Consider the following 25,515-nt stretch of genomic DNA (forward strand, 5'->3'; position numbering starts at 1 on the left):
GGCTCAGGAGTCAACACCCAACCTCGCCTGCTTTGGGTTCACCCCTCGGTTCCCGTGGCACTTTGAGCACAAGGCGAACTCATCGAAGCCCCTCGACAAGCGGGGTTCGTGACCCCCTCTTCTCTGCCAGGCAGGCGAGAGACCCGCCTTGACGTGTGAGCCGTTCCCCCTGGCCTGTGACGGCAAACAGTTAAGGTTTTGGAGATCCCACAAAGTGACTGTTAAACCCCGCCAACAATGTAAACTTATAATTAAAGAACCACGGTGACAAAAGTAGTAACTTTCCATTAATGCATCTCCTCTACCTGTGGAGAGGAATTACTCCATGATGATGTGCAGAGATGTCCCACTGGAGGCCAGAAGTTGGCCGCGGGGGCAGTATTTACACCACACAAGTCAGCCTACCCCAAGATTGGGGCTTTTGTCCCCACTGAATCAGTTAACATTTGCCAGCACAGCTCTGGACAAGTTTACTACAAAACACTCATCAGGAACCTGGAGGAGACACAGGCATTCCCGTGACTCTTCCGCAAGCCCGTCAAGGCCTTCTGGTGGGCTCCACTCCCAGGGGGTGGGGCAGGGAGCCCAGTTACCGAGAGAGGACGACAGAGCAGGGCCCCACATACCCAGACTGAAGAGGTTGACGGCCCCGTAGTCCAGGAAGTAACAGATGTGCCGGGCGTTCTTGGACATGGAGCTGAAGGTGTGTGCACAGCTGGACACAAGGGGGTACACGCAGCTGGTGCCCATGTACACAAACAGAGGCCAGGAGTAGCTGTCATTCTGGATGTCTGTTATATACAAGGCGGTCACAAACCTCCACACGAAGAACCTGGAACACAGCATGGCCCGCTCGACCCCCATGGCTGGGGGCTCCTCCGTACTCCTCACAGACTATCTGCTGCCCCCATTCCTCTGGGATAACTGAACCCTATGTGTTCTCACTTTGGTGAAATACTACAAGTGAGGGAGGGTGAATGGGCAGAAGGGGCAAGAGGAAAGCCTTTAGGTTCATCTAATATAATCCTCTCCCCACCTTGCAATGACTCTTACAGCATCCTGCTTAAGCGATCCTCCAGGCTCAGCTTGCATGCTTCCAGGGATGGGGAGCTCACCACCTCTCAAGGAAGCTCTGAGTGTCAGAAAGTTCTTCACTGAGCTGACACCTCTCTCCCTGGGATCTGTCTCCATTTGATCAGCCTTAGTACCCCTCAACAGGACCACAGAAAACTTGCCCATCAAATATCTAAGGCAATCTTCATAACCCTTCCCCACCTCTTTGAACCTTACATAAAAGAACCCTGTGGCACTCAATCACTCCTCAGAAGATCCACATGGGGCTTGTCACCAGACCTGTCATTTGTCTTTATCCCCTTAGAGGAAGTTTTCTCAAGTGGAAGCAACCTCCCAGGGGGTTCCTTGAGAGTCTGGAAGACAAGAGGACGATTTTCTCCCTCCTCTCCAGGCTATTCCTTCGTGAACAGTGCCACTGCCTTTCTGAGTCACCTGGCCCCACTCGGGGACCTTCTGAGTCTAGGTCTCTGGGTCCATCCCCACACAGAGACACAGGACAGCCCCGCCACCTATTTGCCTCCCCTATGACCCAGGCAAGGGGGCCTACCTGCAGAGCTGCCCACTTCCCCAGACCCACCACTGCTAGAAAGCCAGCACCTCTACCCATGGGCTCTCCTAGGAAAGGAACCTCCAAAGCTTTCCCCACAGGAACCCAAGGAGCATCACTACATTTGCGATCTTTCTCCTCTGTCCAAGCAAAAACAGAACTGAAGCTACATGTTGGTCCCAAAACCTCTCCGATCATCTCAAGATGACTCCCTGGACCTACTTTCTTTGGGGCTCTCCCAAACTGTCCCCACCCTGTGTTGCTCAGTGTTGACCACCTCCCAGAGCCTGGCAGTGTTGGGGGGCTGTATGCAGCAGGGAGCCTTGGCCAGAGCAGCCCAGCTTCGGGACAGCTACAAAATCACCCAGCCCCTCAGGGGTCTGTGCACAGGCGCCCAAGGCCCAGAGACAAGCAGCGAAGGGCCAGCGCTCCCAGCAGCAAGCCAAACTCTGGAACCCCATACATCACTGTGACTCATCCACACAACGGAATGCTATGCAGCCTGGGACGCTGGGGGACCAGATAGAGATGGGAGGGAAGAAAGCCGGGGAAGGGCAGCAGGAGGCAAGGACTCAGGGTGGGGTGTGCACACCCCTCACACCTCCAGAGGGGCTCTGGGAGGACCAGCAACTCCAAGGAGGAGAACAGAGGCCCAGGGAAGACACTGACTCTGTCCCCATCTGCAAGTGGCCCTTTAGGACCATTTAGACTTTTTACTTACATTAACTTAAGTTTGTTTAAATTTAAAAGGACACACACACACACACACACACACACACACGCAAATAGAATAATATGACAAACAGCCTCCTTGAGCAGGATCTGGAGGCCACCCTGGGATGTCGGCGGGCCCTAAGGCTTCCCTCCAGATTGCCCTAGTCCACCCCAGGCCTAGACCCCTACTGGCTGACATAGGTGTGGGCCTGGGAACAGGGTGGCTTGCCCTGCATTTTGGCCATGGATCTGCCTTCTGACTTCTGAGCAAGGATGGCCTTTTGGAGCCTGTCTCTGTGTGTGGCAAACCCTGGGGTTCCTCCTATTCTCTTGGCTTCTGGACAAAGATCCAAGGGGAGTCCAGAGTCTGGCCTGTGCCAGAACTTGCCATGTGATGGAAGCAAGCCACCCCATTCCCCGGACCCCCGTGTGTCAGCCAGCAGGGGTCTGAGAGGATCCCTGATCTAATGGTTGCTCTATTAAAGGGTTGCCGACAAAGTGCCTCCTGGCTGCTGTGGCCCCAGAGCAATCACGGGGCCCCCACAGCTCCCTGCTCCATACTTTTGCCTAGTCCTCCCCACCCCCTGCCCCCACAGCCCCTCTGTAATCCTAACAGCAACCCTGGGCTGGGCTCTGATGATCACTCCCACTTTACAGTCGGAAAACATGGAGCTCAGAGAGGTTAAGTGACTTACTCCAGCTCGTGACATTTTAACCAGGGCTTCTGGAAGAGTCCAAAACCCTCCAGACTAAAGAGGAAAAGATCAAACCAGACCCCAGTGCAGGGAAAGACTGGGGAGCTGCCAGGAATCCATATGCTAAAGATCACCCCAGCCGCTGGGCCCCAACATCTCCCAGCTGCAGGCTCATGCCCCAGGTGGGAGTCCCCAAAATCCCAGCATGGACTCTCAGCCTTCCCAACCTCCCTGGGTTTTGAAGAAGCCCCAGTCCCAGGGCTCCTGAATGACATGGCCAGTCGAGGGGGCTGGAAGGTACCAGAAGGGCAGCAAGTGCGTCCAGATGTTGAGGGTCTCATTGGTCATTTGGAAAAGACTGAGGACACAGGCAGTGGCGGAGCTCTGTGGGTGTCGGTAACCGAAGAGGATACCCTGCTCATGGAACACCTGTTGGGGGAAGAGAAAGGAGCACCGAGGTGAGGCCGGAGGGTGGCAAGAGGGTCTTGGCAGGGACAGCTCTGGCGGCATCTCGTTTTCCCCCAGGCTGTACACTTGAACTCTTGAGCCTGGAACACGTGACCCCAAGTCCTTGAGCTGTCAAGCTGCTTCCCTCCTCCCCTTCCCTCCTCCCTTCCATAGGTTCTAAAATCCCATGTCCTTCCTGAGGCCCATAGCGGCCAGAGGAGGGACTTCAAGACCCCAGCTCCCTTTGGGAATCTGGTCAGTCTCCACGTTCCCAGACAGACCCACTCACTCTTGTCATGAATGTTGCCTAAGGATCTGGTTTTGTATCCTCTGCCTGGGGCCTACAGGCCAGACTCGGGATGCCTTTGCGGCTGGAAGACATATATGCTGCCTGTTGGAGCCAACATGCCCCAGATGTCAGGAGCTGGTGGCAAGATCTCTGCAGAAGATCTCCCCCGGTGCCAGGATATATTCACCAAAGTGCTTCATAAAGGCCTTTTGATGATGAAGACAGTGAGGGCATGAGCCCGGGATGCAGGTGAACCACGACCTGCCCAAGCAGCCCCTCCCCACATGGCCGGCCCACCCAGCGCACCTCCGGGTCACCACCCCCGAGAAGACAGGTGGACTGGTCAGCCGACTTATGGGCGTCAACCCGCCCAGGGATTCCAGCAGATCCTTTGAAAATATAATTGTGAAAAGGAGGCAAGAGCGCTGAAGCCCAGCATGGGCTATTAGGTGAAAACAAGTAGAATGTAAATTGTATTGCTGTGGCGATTTTAAGGATTATAGAAGTTTAAGGATACGAGGCGGGGCAGAGGCTGGGAAGAACAAGGAGGAGAGTCTATGTGTTGAGGATGTGCAGTAGACTTTCTTTCCCTTGTGTGTTGATTCGAGCCAGGGTTTCTCAATCTTGATGCTATGGACATTTCTGGGCAGATGACTGTTGGGGGGAGGGGGCTGTCCTAGGCAACGGGTGAGCGCACCCATGGCCTCTCCCTACTGACACCAGGGGCACACACCCTCCCAGGATGGATGACCCAAAACGTCTCCAGAGAGTGCCAACATCCCCTGGGGCCCAAGGGACCTCAGTTAAGAACCACTAATGTAGATGGACATTGTCATAAGCCTTGAAAGGTAAACTAAAATAAGTAGGTTCATCGAGGCAAATAATGGCAATGGTAATACTAGTAGTCATAAACTAAATCAAGTCACAAGTACATTTTATAATTTTCCCTGTGGTTTTCTGGGGCTGAGGGAGAAAGGGGAGATGGAGAATGGCACTCTCACCACCCTTCTCTCTTCTGGGGTACAACTTTGTAGCTTGAGAGAGAATCTCCATTCAAAAATACATAATGGGGGGCGCCTGTGTGGCACAGTGGGTTAAGCAACTGACTCTTGTTTTTGGCTCAGGTCATGATCTCAGGGTCATAAGATCAAGCCCCATGTTGGGTGCTGTGTAGGGGGTGGGGGTGGAGCCTGCTTGAGATTCTCTCTCTGCCCCTCCCCCTCCTCTGTCAAATAAATAAATAAATCTCAAAAAAAAAAGAAAACAGGGGCACCTGGGTGGCTCAGTGGGTTAAGCCTATGTCTTCGGTTCAGGTCATGATCTCAGGGTCCTGGGATCAAGCCCGGCATCAGGCTCTCTGCTCAGCAGGGAGCCTGCTTCCTCCCCTCTCTCCCTGCCTGCCTCTCTGCCTACATGTGATCTCTGTGTTAAATAAATAAATAAAATCTTTATTTAAAAAAAAAAGAACACAATAAGTAACATGTACTATATCTTGAGATTCTGAGTCAAGTGGAGAGTGAAGGGTTACAAGCGTTAAGAGTCAAATCTGGGCCACTGAAGTGCCATGTGACCTTGAGCCGGCCATGACTCTCATGGTCTCAGTGTCCTCACCTATAAAACTGAATATGTGCTCTCTTTCTCTGACAAATTAGTAAAATTTTTTTAAATCTTAAAAAAAAAAAAAAGACACATGGGTGGCTCAGTTGGTTGGTTAAGCATCTGCTTTTGGCTCTTTTGGCTTAGGTCATGATCCCAGGGTAATAGGATCAAGGCCTGCTTCTGGCTCCTTGCTCAGTGGGGAGTCTGCTCCTCCTTCTGCCTGCTGCTCTCTCTGCTTGTGTGCATATATGCGTGCAGTCTCTCTAATACTAAAATAAATAAAATAAAATAAAAATCATTTTAAAAAACTGTGAATATGTTCCCTTAGCTCAGTTCTGGGTTCAACTGGTCAGCTGGGGGAGGGGACTCATGAAGCTGGTTCATGGTCCAGTGAAAAAATACTATTTGAATTAGGTTTGGGTCTTAACTGATTAAAGCAATTTATTCCAGTTTTTGATTCACCACTCAATCCTGCTGACGTCCCAGGTTTACAGTGGACAGCCTTCTGTCCTGGGCAGCAGGAATCCTGGCTTACAGCTTTCTAACCCACCAGGGCCGCTGACAGGGAGGCGGACAGGCTCATGGTCTTTAGCCTGCAATCCATGGGAGAAGGGTAGTGCATGTTTGGTGGGCATGCAAAGGTCCTGTGGCAGAAATTGGGGGTCTATTATCCCATCTCACATTTCAGTCTTCCCTTTATAAAGAAAAAAAAATTTATTAAGGCATTGGCCTCTTACTAAGATGCAAAGACTCCAGAATGGAACGACTGTTACTGATGATTCACTCCTTCACATGAATGAGTTTAGCAGATCCTGTGTAGGAGGACGGCTCATGACCGGGGGCCTACAGAGAGCTGGGCACGGGGTTGGGGGGTGGTAGCACATAGGGAAGGGGGGCTGTAGGACAGTGGGGACATAGGGCCCATAGATGGGAAGTGGATGAATGGGAACAAGATGGGGGAATCACCTACATTTTGCCTGTGGTGATGCAGGGTGCGACTACTCTTTGGATCCTATATTTGGGGAAGCAAGAAAAGGCACCGACACAGTCAAGAGCCAGAGGGGAAGAGAAGGGCTGGGAAATTCACAAGCTGGACAACTTGACCATACTTAAGAATGTTGCCCCATGGGCGCCTGGGTGGCTCAGTGGGTTGGGCCTCTGCCTTCGGCTCAGATCACAGTGTCAGGGTCCTGGGATCAAGCCCTGCATCAGGCTCTCTGCTTGGCGGAGAGCCTGCTTCCCTCCCTGTCTCCGCCTGCCTCTCTGCCTAATTGTGATCTCTCTCTCTCGCTCTGTCAAATAAACAAACAAATAAATAAATAAAATCTTTAAAAGGAAGGAAAAAAAAAAAAGAATGCTGCCCCAGGCCTGGGGATGCTACTTGACCACCAATGCCAGGACTGGGCCTGTATTAAAAGACTCTCCTCTGATCTGCTATCCTGAACCCAGGCGCGTATGGGAAGCTCACTAACCAGCCTAACCAGCCGTAGAGGCAGGATTTAAAGCAATCCCTCCAAAAAAAAAAAAAAAAAGGACAAATAGATAAAGAATGGACAAAAAAAGAGAAAGGGAGTCCTTCGGTCCCAGAAGAGCGATGTTCTGTACTGCCCCTTCCCTCCTCAATTTGAACTTCAGTTTATTAGGCCAAAATGCTAGATGTACTCTTGCTCTGAGCCCCTCTGAGCAGGGGAAAGGAGTGGCGTTCTCTCCACTTCCCGCTCTGGCCCTGCCAAAGAGCTTTGTGTAGAGTAGATCTTAAAAGAAGACATGCTACATAAATCTCAACAACAAATGAAACGTTTGAAAACAATTTTGTATTCACACCCAGTCCCCACCCCAAAAGGCAAATTGTAATCATTGCCTTTAGTACTCTGTAGCTGGGTCTCATTCCTAAGCATCCCCAGGTTAGCAGGTGCTGGCTAATTTGCACAGTGGAATTGATTTGTAGGAATCCACCTCGCATCTCTGGTTCCAGGCTAGGCAGTTTAATGTGAAATGAAATCAAATTGTGTGCAGCCTATTATTTAGAAGGGAGAACCCCCGGGTACCTGGAGTGGAAGGCCACAGCAGCGGGTTTTCCTTTTAGTGCCTGCCAAGGCTTGGCTTCCAGGAAAGACTCTGTGTACCCGCCAGCTGACGCCTGAAATTCCACTGAGACCATTTCAAACCCTCAGTTTTTCTGGCTATTAAACTGCAAATCACCTGAGGAAAATCATCCAGTGTTCTGGCTCGAGGGAAACAGGAGCAGATTCTGACAGCAGGCAGAGGGGAGAGGCAGAGTAGGGGGTCAGATGCTCTCAGTGAGGCAATCTGCACTTCCCGTCCAAATCTCAAGGGGTCCTCAGGACCTTGTGAGAGACAGCCTTTCGTGTCCCCATTCCACAGAAAAGGAAACTGAGGCCCAGGGAGGTTAAGACATTTTCTAAGCTCCCAGAAGTGGGGGGAGCAAATCTGAAAGTGGCATTCCCACCTAAGACTTCATTTCTCGGCCTCTTACATTACATGTGGCCTCTCAGAAGGGCTCTGGAGGACAGGAAGCTCTCCTCTCTTGGCCTGTGGTGAGGTTTTCAACTGTCAGGTGCTTCTCTGAGCCTTGGTTTCTTCTTCAAAGTGGTGTCACAGGCTGCACTGTGTCCCTCACAAAATTCATAGGTTGAGGCCCTCACACCCCTCCCTGGACCTCAGCAGGTGACTGTCATCGGAGGCAGGATCCTTAAAGAGGGGATGAAATTAAAATGAGGTTGTCAGGGTGGGTCCCAGTCTGATCTGACTGGCATCCCTCAGAAGCAGGGGCGACACCAGGGGTGGGTAAGCACAGACTGTGTGACCGGGCAGCAGGGAGCGACGTCTGCAAGCCAAGGAGAGAGGCCTCCAGAGAACCAACCTTTGCCGGCACCTTGATATTGGACTTCCAGCTTCTGGAGCTGTGAGAGGTAAAGTTCTGTTTGTCTAGACAGTCTGTGGCCCTCTGTGATGGCAGCCTGAGCTGGCTAAGACAAGCAGGGAGGTGGGGTGACACTGTCTCTAAGTCGGTGTCTCGAAAACGTTCTTCCACAGGTGTCGGCGGATGGCCTGGGGATCTTGCTGCGGCTCAGTGGGGCGAGGCGAGCCTCTGCCTTCTGCACAACCTCCTAGGGCATGCAAGATGGGTCCATCCTGTCCCCCAGCATCCAGCGGTCACTCCCCACCCAGAACCTAATTCATTGCAAAAGAGAAGTTTCCCTTTAGGTAAGGCACAAGACACACCTAAAGACATGGGCACGAAAAGCCAGAGCAGGAGAAAGAGACAAGGGAGGAGTCTGGCGAGATGTTTGCAGGCAGAAGGCACGGAGGTAACAGACAACGCAAAGGGCAGACTGAGAGCTGATACACCGATTATAACCTGCCGTTGAAGGAGGCCTGCAGTGTCCTTGATACAGGACACTGCATCTCATGCAGGACGGGCCATGCTTAGCCCTGGCAAGAGGGAGCACTTCGGATCTCAATTAAAATACCGTAAAACCGCTTGTACACAACTCACATGCAATTTACCAGAACTACAAATAGACTGAAGTAATAACCAGCCATTGACAGGATCAAGTGACGACAGGTGAATATCGTTGAGAACGTCAGTGTGGTGTTTTTAAAAAAGAAGCATCTGATGTTCAGTCAAGAAGAAGGATATTTTTTGTACATGTGCCCCAATATTTACAGTAAATGAAGTTAAATTTCTTCACTGAACACAAAAGATGGATAAAAAGTAATTAGCCAAATTACATCTCACTATGTAGGGCAGAGGATCCAAAGGATATTAGTAATTTAATAGATGATACAGTGACAAAAAGACACATAAAATGTCTTAAAAATTAATATTGCTTAATTCAGGTAGGGTATACCAGGGTGAAAAGTCCCACTGAATGACTAGCTCTATATACAGCACAGACCTACAGAAGTAGCAAGGAAGTTGAAACATTTTCCATCGGATTTCCATTTGGGGTAAAAATGCAGTCTTTGATTTGAGAACTAGGAAAACAATTTTCAATGTAGGGGCTGATTTTAAAATCTGCCATTGGGGGCGCCTGGGTGGCTCAGTGGGTTAAGCCGCTGCCTTCGGCTCAGGTCATGGTCTCAGGGTCCTGGGATGGAGTCCCGCATCGGGCTCTCTGCTCGGCAGGGAGCCTGCTTCCTCCTCTCTCTCTCTGCCTGCCTCTCTGCCTACTTGTAGTCTTTCTCTGTCAAATAAATAAATAAAATCTTAAAAAAAAAAAAAATCTGCCATGGGCTAGGCTGTGGTAACAGTGTAACATAATAGAAAATTAATGGCCCCCCAAAGCTGCACATGCCCTCATCCCAGAAACCGTGACTACATCAGGTTAACATGGCAAAGGGGAATGAAGGTCACAGGTGCTAACCAGCTAACCTTAAAACAGGGAGATGGTCAGGATTATCCAGGGGAGCCTGGTGTAATCCTAGGGTCCTTAAAAGTGGAAGGAGGCAGAAGAAGAGGCGCCGAGATGCCACACTGTGGGCTCCACCAATACCTTGCTTTCAGCCCGGTGAGACTCATGTCCGACTTCTAACCTCTGCAATTATAGGATAATAAATTTACCTTCTTTTTGAAGCCACCAAGTCTGTGGTAACTTGTCCTGGCAACAAGAGGAAACTAATGCAAGGTCAGAATTTGATCCCAAATCCAAAAGCAATCTGAGAGCTGGAAATAAATGGCAATATGTGGTCACGGTTTCTTACTAGGAGGACTGATGACTTCCTTTGGAATAATTCAAAGATGATGTATGACATTCTCCAAATCTTCTCCAATATGGGGCTTTTTTGGAAGATTGTATTTATTTGAGAGAGAAAATGAGAGAGAGAGAGAGGAGAGAGAGAGAGAGAGCAGGAGCAGGGGAAGAGGCTGTCAGAGGGAGAAGGAGACTCCCTGCTGACCCTCCCTGACACAGGGCTCCATCCTGAGCTGAAGACAGTCGCTTAACCAACTGAGCCATCCGGGTGTCCCCAATATGGGACGTCTTGCTGAAATGTGTATCAGACTTGACCCTAGATCTCTGATTCACACCATGGGAATGCCAAATAAATGCCATTACATTCTTGGATTTCATCTAGAAAAGATGCAAGACAATGGAAAGAAATCAGGGAAAGAGACAGTCCTCAAATACAGAGCAAACCCCATCCTGGAGAGGAAATGACATTAATTTTGAGTCTGAGCACTTGACAGGTATTCATTATGGGATGATGTTAGCAAAAACTTTCAAAAATATTGAGGTTTGGTTATTCCACTTTTAAAGGGATTCAAAGTACACATTTATTATCTTAGATATGTATAGGATTTTTCTAAACCCAAAGAGCCACATGTGAAATATGTAACAAAAATAACATTTAAATAAAACAAAACTTGGGCGCCTGGGTGGCTCAGTTGTTTGGGCCACTGCCTTCGGCTCAGGTCATGATCCCAGAGTCCTGGGATCGAGTCCCGCACCGGGCTCCCAGCTCCGTAGGGAGTCTGCTTCTCCTGTCCTTCTCCCCTCTCGTGCTCTCTCTTTCTCTCTCTCGCGCTCAAATAAATAAAATCTTTAAATAAATAAATAAAACTTAAAAAAAGGAACAAAAGCATCTCTGAAGAATGAAAGAGAAGATTCACATACAAATAATCCTGACATTAACTTCCAAACAGATTATTTTTAATCTGTTGATTAAAATGAGCATTACAGATTATAGAATAATTTTGACTAAGCAAAATACTGCTCTGTTCAGTTTTCTTTCTTTTTTTTTTTTTTTAAAGATTTTATTTACTTGACAGACAGAGATCACAAGTAGGCAGAGAGGCAGGTAGAGAAAGAGAGAGGAGGAAGCAGGCCCCCCGTGGAGCAGAGAGCCTGATGCAGGGCTCAGTCCCAGAACCCTGGGGTCCTGACCTGAGCCGAAGGCAGACTCTTTAACCCACTGAGCCAACCAGGTGTCCCTGTTCAGTTTTCTTTATGGTATCTTTTTTCTCGGAAAAAGAAAAATCAAATGTAAGTACTTTATGGCTCTAGATATTGTTTTAAGAGAGAGTAAAAAGAGCCATATAGAAGATGGTAATGTATATGAAATTAAAATATGTAATACTTTTTCTTCTTAATTATAATTATCACATACAACCCCATTGTGTTTGGACTTGATAAAATTTATAGTTCATTTCTGATTCTAAATATGACTTTAAGAATTTTTTTAAAGATATTATTTATTTATTTGACAGAGAGACACAGTGAGAGAGGGAACACAAGCAGGGGGAGTGAGAGAGGGAGAAGCAGGCTTATCACAGAGCAGGATGCCAGACACGGGGCTCAATCCCAGGACCCTGGGATCATGATCTGAGCCAAAGGCAGACGCTTAACAATTGAGCCACCCAGGTGCCCCAAGAATATTTTTTGACAATTCCAGTTGCTCTACCTTAGCAGAACTGAGCAGAAACTCAACAGAAGTTTCTCCCAAATGAAATAAAAAAAAAAAAAGACTCAAGAATAGCGATCTAATTTGGAATCACTGTTAATAGAATACAAATTACATGATAATGTTTATTACAGCATTATAATCCATAATTTTGCTGAAATAAAGGCAAAAAAATAAATTTAATAGAATAAGCATGCAGTGATTTATAAATTATGTATGTTTTTATTTTATTACTCATCCAAACATCACTAATCCATCATAACATGCATTAATGATTATGCAACAATCATTAAGTTTAGTTGTCTTTGATATTTTGCTGACTTTGCTATACAATAATTAGAGATTTTCATATACTCTTCTGTGATTATGAAGGGATATTTGTCAAGGGAGAACAGAATCATTCTATATAACTGTTTGCTAGCTCCATATGTAACTTCTACACATTCTGTGGTTTTCATGGGTCTCTAAATTCAGACCCAGGGCAGCATATTAGGAACAGACCTTGTTTCATTTGATCATCGTGAGAGGACTGCACGGGTCAAGACTGTCAATCCCATTTTACAGATAAGGAAACTGAAGCTCAATGGGAGAAGTTTCCAAGGCCATATTTAATAGCAGAACTGAGATGCAGCCGCCAGTCTGTTGGCTGCAAAAGCCCATCATGCTTCACTGCATCCACCCAAGTGAAATGAGGGATTGCTGTAATTGATGGAAATGCTAAGTGTTATCAGAGTTCTCAGAAGGGAGAGATTGCTGGACTCAGAGTGATGGAGAATGAACCCGGAAGAATGGCTGGGGCCTTCTGGCTTGGGAGGAATAATGGACCATTTTTGTCACGAAGATCTTTCTGACTAAAACAATTAAAATATTGGATGAACTCTGCATCATTCTCTGGATAAATGTATCAGCAAGATGGCAACAAGAGTGAAGAAGTGGGGCGCCTGGGTGGCTCAGTGGGTTAAAGCCTCTGCCTTCGGCTCAGGTCATGATCCCAGGGTTCTGGGATCGAGCCCCGCGTCAGGCTCTCTGCTCCGCAGGGAACCTGCTTTCTCCCCTCTCTCTCTCTGCCTGCCTCTCTGCCTACTTGTGATTTCTGTCAAATAAATAAAATCTTAAAAAAAAAAAAAAAGAGTGAAGAAGTCACAAAGCGCCCTAACAAAGGGCAACCAGGAGCACCCTTTGGGAAGATGCCTTCAGGAACAAATTTTCTGCTGCCAGGCTTTGCATATAAGAGATGAATCCCAGGCCCAGTCAAAGGCTGACCTTGCCATTAAGACTAGGACTCTAGGGGCACCTGGGTGGCTCAGTGGGTTAGGCCTCTGCGTTTGGCTCAGGTCATAATTTCAGGGTCCTGTAATCGAGCCCCACATCGGGCTCTCTGCTCAGGAGGGAGCCTGCTTCCCACCACCCCCCGCCTGCCTCTCTGCCTACTTGCGATGTCTGTCAAATAAATAAATAAAATCTTAAAAAAAAAAAAAAAGACTAGGACTCTAGAGATGAGAGAATGTGAAATAAATCCCACCAGGCAGAAGGAGACAATAAGGAAAACTGTCCCTCTGAAACAATCCCTCGCCAGAATTCAGAAGCATCAGCTAGATCTCATACGGGTTTCTGACTCAAATCCATACTGCCTCTATGGTCCAAGAAATCTCCAGTAGCAAAATTAAAGTGGTTACAAATAAACAAAGGTCAAAGTTTTGTGGCTCCCTCAGGTAAGAAACAAAAGCAAATGCAAATCCTTTCTGGAGGGTTTCTGCTTTAACACACGCATGTGCACGCCTGCAAACAACACCAGACCCCAGAAACAGCAAAGAACCTCGAGGAACAGATGCTGAAATATCTATATATAGAGAGATATATATCTATATAAATACCTATTCCTCGATGCTGAAATATAAAAGTATGTCTGATATGTTTAAGTAAATAGCTTAAAAATATGAATGAAAACAGACTTAAAAGAACCTAATATAACTTGGAAGTTAAGAAACATTGAAATAAAAATTCATTGAAGGGATAAAAAGCAGACTAGATCTTGCTGAAGAGAAAATTAGTGAACTGAAAACAGATTCAAAGAAAGCCGTTCAGAAAGATTAAGAGATTAATGAAAAACAAAGGACACCTGGGTAGCTCGGTCGATTAAGCATCTGCCTTCGGTTCAGGCCATGATCCTAGGGTCCTGGGATGGAGTCTCACATCTGGTTCCTTGTTCAGCAGGGATCCTGCTTCTCCCTCTCCTTCTGCACCTCCCCCCACCCAGGTGTATGTTCCCTCTCTCTCTCATAACTAAATAAAATCTTTTGAAAAAAAGAAAAATCAAATTAGAGAACATTTCTCCAGAAAGAGAAAAATACAACAGTTTTGTTGTGACATTTGAAGATAAAATGATAAGTTTTTAGGAGTTTTTGAAGTTGCCAGTCCTCAGATCCAAGAACTTAGATGTGGCAGGGATCAGTTGGTGCTCACCAAATATTCCATCTGCATTCCTATGTTTCTCAGCCTTTTCTGCAATTAGGTTGGGGCCATGTGACTACTTCTACTTAATGTGACATCTAGGCCAGGTCAGTTCAAAGCAGGGTGTCCTCCTGTAGTAGATATCAGGATGCACTCAGCAGGGAACCCTTCCCTCCTTCAGAACTGAGTCACCCATCCCTCCATGGGAACTGCTTTTGGCCAAAGGCCACTACATTGCCCATGCTATACTACCTGCCCAGAGGCAGCACACACATCCACTGATGGTGGATATGAAGTCCTGGTCTCCCTTTCTCATTTGGGACTAGTGGAAGGACAAACCCCATTCTAGAACGTTCTGTGTGGTCAGCTGAGGCCTTGCCCTTCTTGCCTTGTATAATTTTTCATGTTAAAATGCTGAAGTAGCCACTATCTTACAAATATTGAGCATATTTCTTCTTTTTATAAATTTATTTATTTATTTGAGAGAGAAAGAGAGAGAGAGAGCACAAGCAGGGGGAGAGGCAGGGGGAGAGAGGGACAAGCAAACTCCCTGCTGAGCAAGCAGCCCAATGACGTCGGGCTTGATCCCAGGACCCTGGGATCATGACCTGAGCTGAAAGCAGACACTTAAACCAGACTGAGCCACCCAGGAGCCCCTAGAGCATATTTTTAGATATTAACTATAAAAAAAGTAGAGGAGAAAATCAAATGTTAAAATGCAAAAAGAAATAAAGATGTAAAACTCAATCCAAAGAAAGCAAGAAAAGAAAGGAAAACTAAACAGAGAAAATAATGAATAGAAACTGTATAAAATGATCTAAATAGGGGTGCCTGGATGGCTCAGTGAGTTGGGCCTCTGTCTTTGGCTCGGGTCGTGATCTCAGGGTCCTGGGATCGAGCCCCGCATTGGGCTCTCTGCTCGGCAGGGAGCATGCTTTCCCCCCTCTCTCTGCCTGCCTCTCTGCCTGCTTGTGATATGTCAAATAAATAAATAAAATCTTTTAAAAAATGTAAATGTGTCAGTAATCTTTATAAATATAAACAGACTGAACTGTCCAGTTAAATGACGAATACTGTCAGACTAGATAAAACCCAACTCTGTGCCATTTATACAAGATACAGTTAAAATATAAGGTCAGGAAGGGGTTAAAAGTCAAAGGAAGGAAAGAAATAAACCAGACAAATAACAAAAACAATAAAGCTGGAGTTGCTATATGACAGATTCTAAGACAGAAAGCATTACTACATAGCAAGAGAATCACTACAAAATATTAAGAAATTTACAGCACCAGGAAGGTATTACATAAATTTAGATGCACCTAAAAAACACAGGCTCAAAGTATATAAAGCAAAAATTGACTTATGTGTAAGGAGAAATTCACAAAATCTGCCATCATGGCAGAAGATTTTAACATATCTCAAAGCTGGATAGATCAAACAATAAAATCAGTAATAACAGAAAAATTTTGGATCTTACAGGACATATACACAATAGTGCCCTCAACAACAGAAGATTATACATTATTTCCAGATACGTTTAGAAGATTTGTGAAAATTGATTATGTACTAAACCATAAAGCTAGGCTGAACAGATTTCAAGGATGGGAATGATACAGAGGACACTCCCAGGCTGCAATCAATTAATTGAAATCAATAACAAACACTCCAGACTTTGGGGAATTAAAAAAATGCAAACACACTTTTAAGCAATTGTAAGTTACTTAAGAAATCAAAATGGAAATTAGAAATGAACTAAAAAAGCACATGTGGTCTGCAGTTAAAGCAGTACTTGAGGGAAACATATGTAACTCAGTTGCTTACATTAGAAGGCAGAGTTATTAACTACAAAGTTAGAGCAGAAACAGCAAAAGGAACCCGATGCAGAAAGAAAGTAATAAAAAATAACAGAAATTAGAGACATAAAATACAGAATAGAGAGGCTCCACTGAGCCACAAATCTACCTCTTTTCAAATATTTTTTAAAAAAAGACAAACTTGGGATGCCTGGGTGGCTCAGTTGGTTAAGAGGCTGCCTTCAGCTCAGGTCATGATCCCAGCGTCCTGGGATCGAGTCCCACTTCTCTCTCTGTCTCTTCCTGCCACTCTGTCTGCATGTGCTTGCTCTCTCTCTCTCTCTCTGACAAATAAATAAATACATAATCTTAAAAAAAAAAAAAAAGACAGACTGGCAAGATTAATTGAGAAGGAAAAAAACAAAACCACATGATTATGTCAATAGACACAGAAAAAGCATTTCATGATAAGAAGACACTCAACAAAACAGTAATAAAACTTCTTCAACCCAGGGGCACCTGGGTGGCTCAGTCTGTCCATTAAGCCTCAGACTCTTGGTTTTGGCTCAGAACATGATCTCAGTGTGTCAGGTCAACCCCCGTGTGCAGAACCCACCCCCTCCCAGTAGAGCCCTACCTTGAGCCTCTCCTTGAGTCCTGTGATGGGCTCTGCACTCAGCGATGGGTCTGCTCTTTCCTTTTCCCTCTCCCTCCCCTTCTTCTCTTCTTCCCCTCTCCCCACTCTCTCTCAGTAAATAAATAAATAAAATCTTAAAAGAAAAAAAATTTTAAACTTCTTCAACCCTGTAAAGGCCACCTATGAGAAACTCACAGCTAACATAGCTAGTGGTGGAAAATGGAATGATTTCCCCCTAAGAGAGGGAACAAGATAAGGATGTCTGCTCTTGCCACTTTTGTGCCATATCATAGTGCAAGTTCCAGCTAGGTCAAAAGGTATCTAGATAGGAAAGCAAGATGCAAAACTATATTTGCAAGTAATATAATCTTAATAGGAAATCCTAAAGGATCCACTAAAAAACTATTAGAACAAATAAATAAGTTCAGCAAGGTTGCAGAACGTAGGATCAATATACAAAACTAAGTTTTATTTTTATACACTAGCAATGAACAATCTGAAAATGAATTTAAGGGAAAAATTCCATGTACAGCAGTATCAAAAGCAATACAATGCTTAGGAATCAATATCACAAACTCTTTTAATGGTGTGAGACCTGGGTCCTGAAAACTACAAAATATCAGTGAAAGAAATTTAAAAAATAAATGCAAAAACATCCCATGTTCATGGATTGAAAGACTTAATATTGTTAAGATGGTAATGCTCTCCAAATTGATCAACAGACTCAATGCAATCCCTAAAATAAACCCTGCTGCCTTTGTGTTCATTTGTCTTGCAGAAATTGACATGCTGATCCTTAAATTCATATGGAAATACAAGAGACCCTGACCAGCCAAAACAATCTGGAAAAGGAAAAACAGAGTTGAAAGATTCACATTTCTCAGGTCTTCTTACAAAGCTACACTAATGAAGACAGTTTGGTACTGGCATAAGAACAGATAAATCAACAGGATAGAAGTTACAGTCCAGAAGTAAACCCTCACATTCTCAACTGATTTTCAATAAAGAGGCTAACACAATTTATTGAAGAAGGAATAGTCTGGGTCACAGATCTGAGTGTAAGAGAAAAAACTCTTAAAAGAAGATCTGAGTGTAAGAGAAAAAACTCTTAAAAGAAAATATAGAACTAAATCTTCATGACCTCAAATTAGCCAAAGGATTCTTAGCTATGACACCAAAATCAAAAGCATGAAAATAATTTTAAAAAAATAGATAATAGCAAAATTTAAAACTTTTGTGCTTCCAAGGATACTAACAGTAAAGTGAAAAGATGGTGCACAGAATAGGAGAAAATATTTGCAAATCATGTATCCAATAAGGGATTTATATCTAAAATATATAAAGAGTACCTATGATTCAACAACAAAAAGACAAATGACTCAATTTAAAAGTGAGGAAAAGACTTGAACAGGTATTTCTCCAAAGAAAATATCCGAACAGTCAATAAGCACATGAAAAGATGCTCAACCTCACTAATCATTAGGGAAATGCAAATCAAAAGTACATCCTACACAGTAGGATGGCTACTGTCAAAAAAAACCCAAACAAACAAAACCAGAAAACCTGCATTGACAAGGATGTTGAGAAACTGGAACCTTAGGGAACTGCTGGTGGGAACATTAAATGGTGCCGTCGCTGTGGCAAACAGTATGGTGGTTCCTCAAAAAATTACAAATAGAATTACCAAATGATCCAGCAATTCCTCTTCAGGGTATATACCCAAAAGAACTGAAAGCAAGATCTCAAAGGAGTATGTGTACACCCATGTTCATAGCAGCATTATCCACAAGAGCCAGAACATAGAAGTAATACAGTATCTATTGATAAGGGAATGAATAAGCAAAATCTGGTAGATACATATAAAAATACCATCCAGCCTCAAAAACGAAGGAAATTCTGACATGTACAACGTGGATGAATCTTGAGGAAATTATGCTAAGTGAAATTAATAAGCCAGTCACAAAATGACAAACACAATATGATCCCATTTATAGAAGGTACTAGAATAGTCAAAATTATAAAGACACAAAGTAGAATGATGGTTTTCAGAAGCCAGAAGGGAGGGGGAAACAGGGAGTTATTGTTTAATGGGCACAAGAGTTTCAGTTTTACAAAATAAAAAAGAATTATGGAGATTTATGGTGGTGCTTGTTACACAACAATGTGAATATATTTAATACCATCGGTAAGATGGTAAATTTTATGTTAAATGTATTTTATGACAATAAAAAAAATAGTTAAGCATAGAGTTACCACATGATCTAACATTCCACTCCTAAGCAGTACTTAGGAGAACTGAAAACACATTCATACAAAAACGGATACTTAAATGTTCATAGCACCATTATTTGTAATAGTCAAAAAATGGAAACTCAAGGGTCCATCAACTAATGAATGAATAAACAAAGAGCAAAGCATCCATACAATGGAATATTAGGCAGCCACAAAAACAAATGAAATACTAATACAGGGTACAGCATGGATGAACTTGAAAACATTGACGTTTGGTGAAAGAAGGCATTCATGAAAGGCCACTTATTACAGGATCCAGTTTATATGAAATACTGAGAAGAGGCAAATCCATAGAGACAGAAAGTAAATCAGTGGTTGCCATGGCAAGTAGGAAACAACCACTAATGGGTACAGAGTTTTCTTTCTAGGGTAATGAAACTGTTCTAAAATTGACCATGGTAAGAGTTTGTGGAACAGACTTTGTGTAGGTCACCATACTAAAACCCCCAGGCTCTGTACTTTTAAAAGATGAATTTTATGTTATGTGAATTATATCTCAACAAAGCTGCTGTAAAAAAATTCTTTTCACAAAGACCATTCAGCTGCAAGACGAGTTGTTCCGTCCCCCACACGACAGGCTGCCATTCATGTAGATTAGCAGGTAACGGTGTTCCCCTGGGGCGGGTGGCGATGGGGTGGCCCTGTGGGACAATCATGCAGGTACATTCTATCCATGCACTCAGGAACATATTCTAATATTATACAGTTTTCCATAAAATAAAAGCTCTCCAACTCATTGTGGCTGGCAAAATCCTAATCCAAATCCAGGCAAGGGCAGTATCCGGAGGAAACATTACACATCAACTCATCAGGTTTAAGGCTCCTTGGGGCGCCTGGGTGTTCAGCAGTTTAAAGCCTCTGCCTTTGGCTCAGCTCATGATCCCAGAGTCCTGGAATGAGCCCTGCATTGTGCTCTCTGCTCAGCAGGGAGCCTGCTTCCCTTCCTCTCTCTCTGCCTGCCTCTCTGCCTAATTGTGATCTCTGTCTGTCAAATAAATAAATAAAATCTTAAAAAAAAAAAAAAAAAGATTTAAGACTCCTTAACAGGAGCACCTGGGTGGCTTAGTCAGTTAAGCATTTGACTTTGGCTCAGGTCGTGATCTCCAGGTCCTGGGAGCCAGCCCCGAGTCAGGCTCCCTGCTCAGTGGGGAGCCTGCTTCTCCCTCTCCTTCTACCCCTCCCCCTGCTTTGTGTGCACTCTCTCTCTCTCTCTCTCTCTCTAGTTAAAAATAGAAAGAAAAAAAAATCTTAAGGTTTCTAAACAGGTGATGCCTGGGTGGCTCAGTCGTTTAAGCATCTGCCTCCAGCTCAGGTCATGATTCCAGGGTCCTGGGATCAAGCCCCGCATCAGGCTCCTTGCTTAGCACGTAGCCTGCTTCTCCCTTTGCCTCACACTCCACTTACACTCTCTCTCTTTCCCTCTCTGTCTCTATGACAAGTAAATAAAATCTTTTTTTTTTTAAAGATTTTATTTATTTATTTGACAGAGAGAGGTGACAAGCAGGCAGAGAGAGAGGAAGAAGCAGGCTCCCCGCTAAGCGGAGAGCCCGATGCGGGGCTCGATCCTAGGACCCTGCGATCATGACCTGAGCCGAAGGCAGCGGCTTAACCCACTGAGCCACCCAGGCGCCCCGAGTAAATAAAATCTTAAAAAAAAGAAAGTGTTCCTAAACAACTGATTCCAGCAATAGATTAAAAAGATATTACACCATGACCAAGTTTTACTTAAATGCAACGTTGACTTAACATTAGTAAATCAGTTGGTGTAATTCACCACACTAATATCTTAAATAAATCATATACGACCATCTCAAAAGATGGACTGATGGGGGGAAAAAAATTCTGTAAAATTCATTCTTAAAGGGAAAAAATCTCAGAAAACAAGGAGTAGAAAGGAATATTCTTAAATTGATAAAGGTTATTTACATATTTATATACACAGAAGCTACATTATTTTAAACGATGAAATGCTCGAGGCATTCCTTTTTATTAAAATCAAGAACAATATAAAAATACCTGCAATCGTACTTCTTCACGTTTTTTTAAAAAGATCTTATTTATCGGAGAGAGAGAGAAGATGTGAGCAAGAGTATGAGCTGGGGGTTAGGGCAGGGAGAGAGGGACAGACAACTCCCTGCTTAGCAGAGAGCCCGACTGAAACGGGGCTCGTTCCCAGGACCCCAAGATCATGGACCTGAGCCAAGGGCACATGTTTAACTGACTGAGCCACCCATTCTTACTGTATTTTAATAAGCTCCCGATGATTCTGATGGTGGTGATCCAAGTACCCCCTTTGAGAAACCTCGGGCTGGAGAAACCCTTTGCCTGTTGAGTTGGTTCCTGGTTCCCCAGTGCCCAAACCCACCTACCCAACAACACACCATCTGGCTATGCTTCCTTTCTTTCATAATAGTCCTGCTGTTCTATTTCATTTTTCTTGGAGCTTCACAACAGTCGTGTGAGACTAAATTAATAGATATTATCTCCATTTCACAGATCAGAAAATTGAGGCTCAGAGAGGGTGGGGAAGTGGCCCAGTCCACAGAGCTCTTTAACATACCAAACGAGAGGCTACTCAGGGCCTCTGCATGAAGACCTGATGATGGTAATGGCAGCCAACATTACTGACTGGTCCCCAAGTGCCGGGCTCTTCACATGGGCCATCTCATTACCATAACCCCAGGAAGCAGATAGTTCCATCCCCCCATTTTACAGGTGCAGAAACTGAGGTCAGAAGATTAAGTATCTTGCCCAAGGTCACTCCACAGACTGGGTATGAGAACCCAAAGAGCCCACCAAAAGTAAGCTTAGCATTTGTAGGAGGTCTATTCTAAATACTCATACAAATTATGTATGCATTTTTCTCCTCAATATACTGGCACCTGTTTTAGCAACAAACATTTCTGTACCCCTCCCCAGCAAATCCTCAAGTAAAAGTAAAAATCCTCCAGGAAGACAGAACCCCTGTTTGCTCCATGAACCTTGAGCATGGGGCCCCAAAGCCCAGGAGTGGATTTAAGTACCCAAGGAAGGTTTCAAAGCAAATAATGGATGTGAGGTTCAGTGTTGGTTCTCTGCCTCTGACTACCACCATTTTACTGAAAAGGATACTGTCACCTCCATTGTCTATGGAAAACTGGACAGAAGAGACAAGTTCTTTAGCACTCTGGGGCTTTCTGGTCCTCGTCTTCAGGATCTCCATGCTTCAGAAGCCCACAAAGTACTCACTGAGGCCTTCACTTCCCCTTCACCTCTTTCCTGGGCACCTGCTCTGAATGTGACCTTGCCCAAAACACCCAGATAGACATCTCAGCAGCACCCATAACCCCGCCCCCAAAAGTCCCCACACTGCCCCGTCCTTCCCTGTCTCCAGGCCTTTGCCCACACCAGTCCTTCCACCTACTTGGCTTGGCCCACATCCCACAAGCTACCCACCCTCAACCCATCTTCAAGATCTCTCCTGTCACGGGGCCATCCCTGGGCCCTTTCTCCGCCATGATGGAAGTGGCCGATCCCTCCTCTGGGTCTTTGAGGACACACCCTAACCCACTTTGCAACAGAGGCACGCATCCACATTTTTTAAATGCTTAGGGGCAGTATTTGTATGGATTATTCTGAGTCTGGCATGGAATGACACCTTGCACACAGCAGGCTGTCAAGAAAACTTTCCTGAGTGGATGAATCCAAGAATTCACCCCATGCTCCCACTAATCGCAGCCATTCGTGGTCTGTGGGTAGAACCCAGAAGCGAATCCCATTAGGAGGAGACACGGCCCTGGGAGCCCGCGGGAGGTGTCCTGCAAGGCCAGCCTCATTTTTAATTTGTCTGTCCCCTGCCACATCCCTCGTCTCTTCCCACCAGACAGCTCGGCCTCACGTTCTGTCAACACCCAGTGCCACCCAGCTGCAGCCACCATGCCTCACAGGCACTCTGCCCATGCCTCGCCTCCATCCCGGGGGCTGAGGGTGTCCGGGTCTTGGGCCTCGGAGGAAAGTTGGAGGTGCTTGACAGTCTGCAGCGTGAAAGGTCTCCCTTCAATCTGGGACATCCTCCAGCTGAAACTTCCCACCCTGACATTAACACTGGTTCATCTTCAGTCCAAAAGGAAGGGAATGTGACCCAGCACCAAGGGTGTATATGAAATGTCTTCTCCGCCAGGGAAGGGGGGTGGGCCCACCAGCCTTGGCTCCCCAGCCGCGTGGCCCCACCTCAGGCCGATTACAAATGCAGATTGTCAAGGCATCCCAGGAGCCTCAGAGAGGCTGCATGTGAGCTCCCAGGCCCAGAAGTCCACGATAGGGCCAGGGCTGAGGCCCACGGGACCACCCTCCCGTTCGCCCCAAGCCACACTGTGCCAGAGCCTCCTGCAAGTGGTAAGGACAAGGCAAAATCACACACCCGAGGCGACCTGGCCCCTGCCTGCTTTGAGGCACCCAAGGGAGGGTCCCAAAGGAAACTTCTACCCAGCCGGATGCCCCTGGCTACTTGTCTTCAGCTCGAATGTGGAATCTCCATAAAGGCTTTGTTTGGGATAAAACAGAGATGTCACAGGGGAAGGGGTGTCTTGGGATCCCTCCCATTTCCAGGTTCAGGGTAGGTGGGGGAAACAGGAAGCCTGCTGGCTGCAGACAAAGCCAGCACATGACCCCCACCCCAGGGGGGCAAAGGCCATGCCCTTGCCACCCCCCAGGAACTCGGCACATACCTGGGGCACCTGGTCGATGCTAAACAGCCGGGGCAGCTTCAGGCTCAGCATCTCGGAGCTGGGTTGGGATGGCCGGTGGTGGACAGCTGCTCCCCGTCGCCGGCTCAGAGTTCTGACATGGCCCGGGGTGTGTGTGGCCAGCCGGTGCCAGGGCTGCTTCCCTGCAAGAGGATGGCGTGAAGAAATCCAGTCAGCCCCAGCCCAACTCCAGCTGGATCAAGACTCAGACTGTTTAACCACGGAACAAACGCTTGCGACGGCAAAATAATCAGGCTTCCTTAAAAACAGCAGCAGGTCTATCAGACCGCTGAGTCATTTATTCCAAGAGGGCTGGAGGGAGGTCATTCATGCCTGGAGGGGCGATCATGAAACTGCAGAGCTGGAAGAGCTGTGGAGGCCACCAGGTCCCCTCACGTTGGACATCAGGGCCAAAGGGGGCCAGTGACTTCTCTTAGGCTAGGGGACAGCTGAAGCAGCTGGCTCACGGCAGCATCGTAGGCTGCCCCTGGGCCAGCCGTGTGATCCCAAGTCTGTGTCCGCTCAGCGGGCAGAGGAGGACAGGGGCCTTGCCCCAGATCACCCAAAGAAAAGCAGCTCTTCCAGAAGGCCAACGAGAGCTTTGTTGCTCTGAGACATACACAAGAAGCAGACAAGCAAATCCCAGGCACTTGTAGGGGACACAGCAACTCCAAGTAACGAGGCTGTTTAAATGCAGGATTAAGACTGCTTAACAGCTGTGAGTAATGTGAGCTAGAGGGGCCTGAAGCCCTCAGGACGGCCTGAGAAATAGAAACATGCAAGCTGGATTTAGCAAAGAAAGAGCAGTGTTAGGAATTTACCCTGGTTAACGCCTCACCCCTGCCCCCCACAGCTCCCATCATTGCTGAGCCAAGATCTGCCCCATCCTTAGAGCTCCCCCAAAGGAATTCTGTCCCTGCCTCAGAAGGTCCAGAAACCCTGCCTGTACCTCTCATGTGACACCAACCACCTCCACCTACAAGCAAAGCTACTTGCCCAAGTGCTTGGAAAGGACACTCGGGATGGCTGGAAACTCGGGGTGTCTGCCTGGCTCATGCTGGGCCTTCAGCGAAATGCTTAACTCCATTCATTAAAGCAACGGCGCTTGTCTTCTGAACTTAAAGTGTGGTTTTTGTTTTGTGGTTTGTTTACACTTTTGCTGCTTATTATAGTCTTTATGTTCTATGTGTTATTATCTAGAACTCTGGGGCACCTGGCTGGCTCAGTCAGTTAAGCGTCTGCCTTCGGCTCAGGTCATGATCCCAGGGTCCAGGATCGAAACCCGCATCGGGCTCCCAGCTCAGCAGGGAGTCTGCTTTTCCCTCTGTCTTCTCCCCTCTGCTCATGCTCTTTCTCTCTCTCTCTCTCAAATAAATAAAATCTTAAAAAAAAAATAGAACACTAACAAAATGCAATATATTTATGTTTCATTGCCATAAATTTGCTTCTTTCTTAAAAACGCTGATGTATTTATTATTCACAAGTCCAAAGGGGGAAACGACCCAAGTGTCCACCAGCAGATGAATGGGTAGACAAAATAACAAAATACAGTCTAGGCACACAAAGGAATATTATTGGGTCTTAAAAAGGAATGATGCTGTGATCGGCGCTTCAACATCAATGAAACTTGAAAACGTTATGCTGAGGGAAACAAGCCGGTCACAAAAGAACAAATGGTGTAGGATTCCACTTACCCAAGGCACCTAGAGTAGGCAAATTCACACAGACAAAAAGTAGATTAGAGACTGGATTGGTGGAGGAATGGGGCATTGTTGTTTCATGGGTACTGAATTTCTGTCTGGGATGACAGAAAGTTCTGGAAACGGG

General features: G+C 46.0%; 1 protein-coding gene across 4 annotated transcripts in view; it reads right to left on the bottom strand.

The window, feature by feature from the left end:
- LOC122893333 (membrane progestin receptor gamma) overlaps positions 1-25,515 on the bottom strand; it is a 57,710-nt gene that overhangs the window by 16,728 nt on the left and 15,467 nt on the right. For all 4 annotated transcript variants that reach the window (XM_044230276.1, XM_044230279.1, XM_044230277.1 and 1 more), the window contains 3 exons: positions 23,671-23,831; positions 3,332-3,459; positions 627-832 (listed from right to left, as the gene is read on the bottom strand). In XM_044230276.1, the coding sequence (XP_044086211.1) occupies positions 627-832; positions 3,332-3,459; positions 23,671-23,831 (495 nt within the window). The remainder of the gene's footprint in view (positions 1-626; positions 833-3,331; positions 3,460-23,670; positions 23,832-25,515) is intronic.

The sequence above is a fragment of the Neovison vison genome, chromosome 13, assembly GCF_020171115.1.
Source record: "Neovison vison isolate M4711 chromosome 13, ASM_NN_V1, whole genome shotgun sequence".
Classification (NCBI taxonomy): domain Eukaryota; kingdom Metazoa; phylum Chordata; class Mammalia; order Carnivora; family Mustelidae; genus Neogale; species Neogale vison.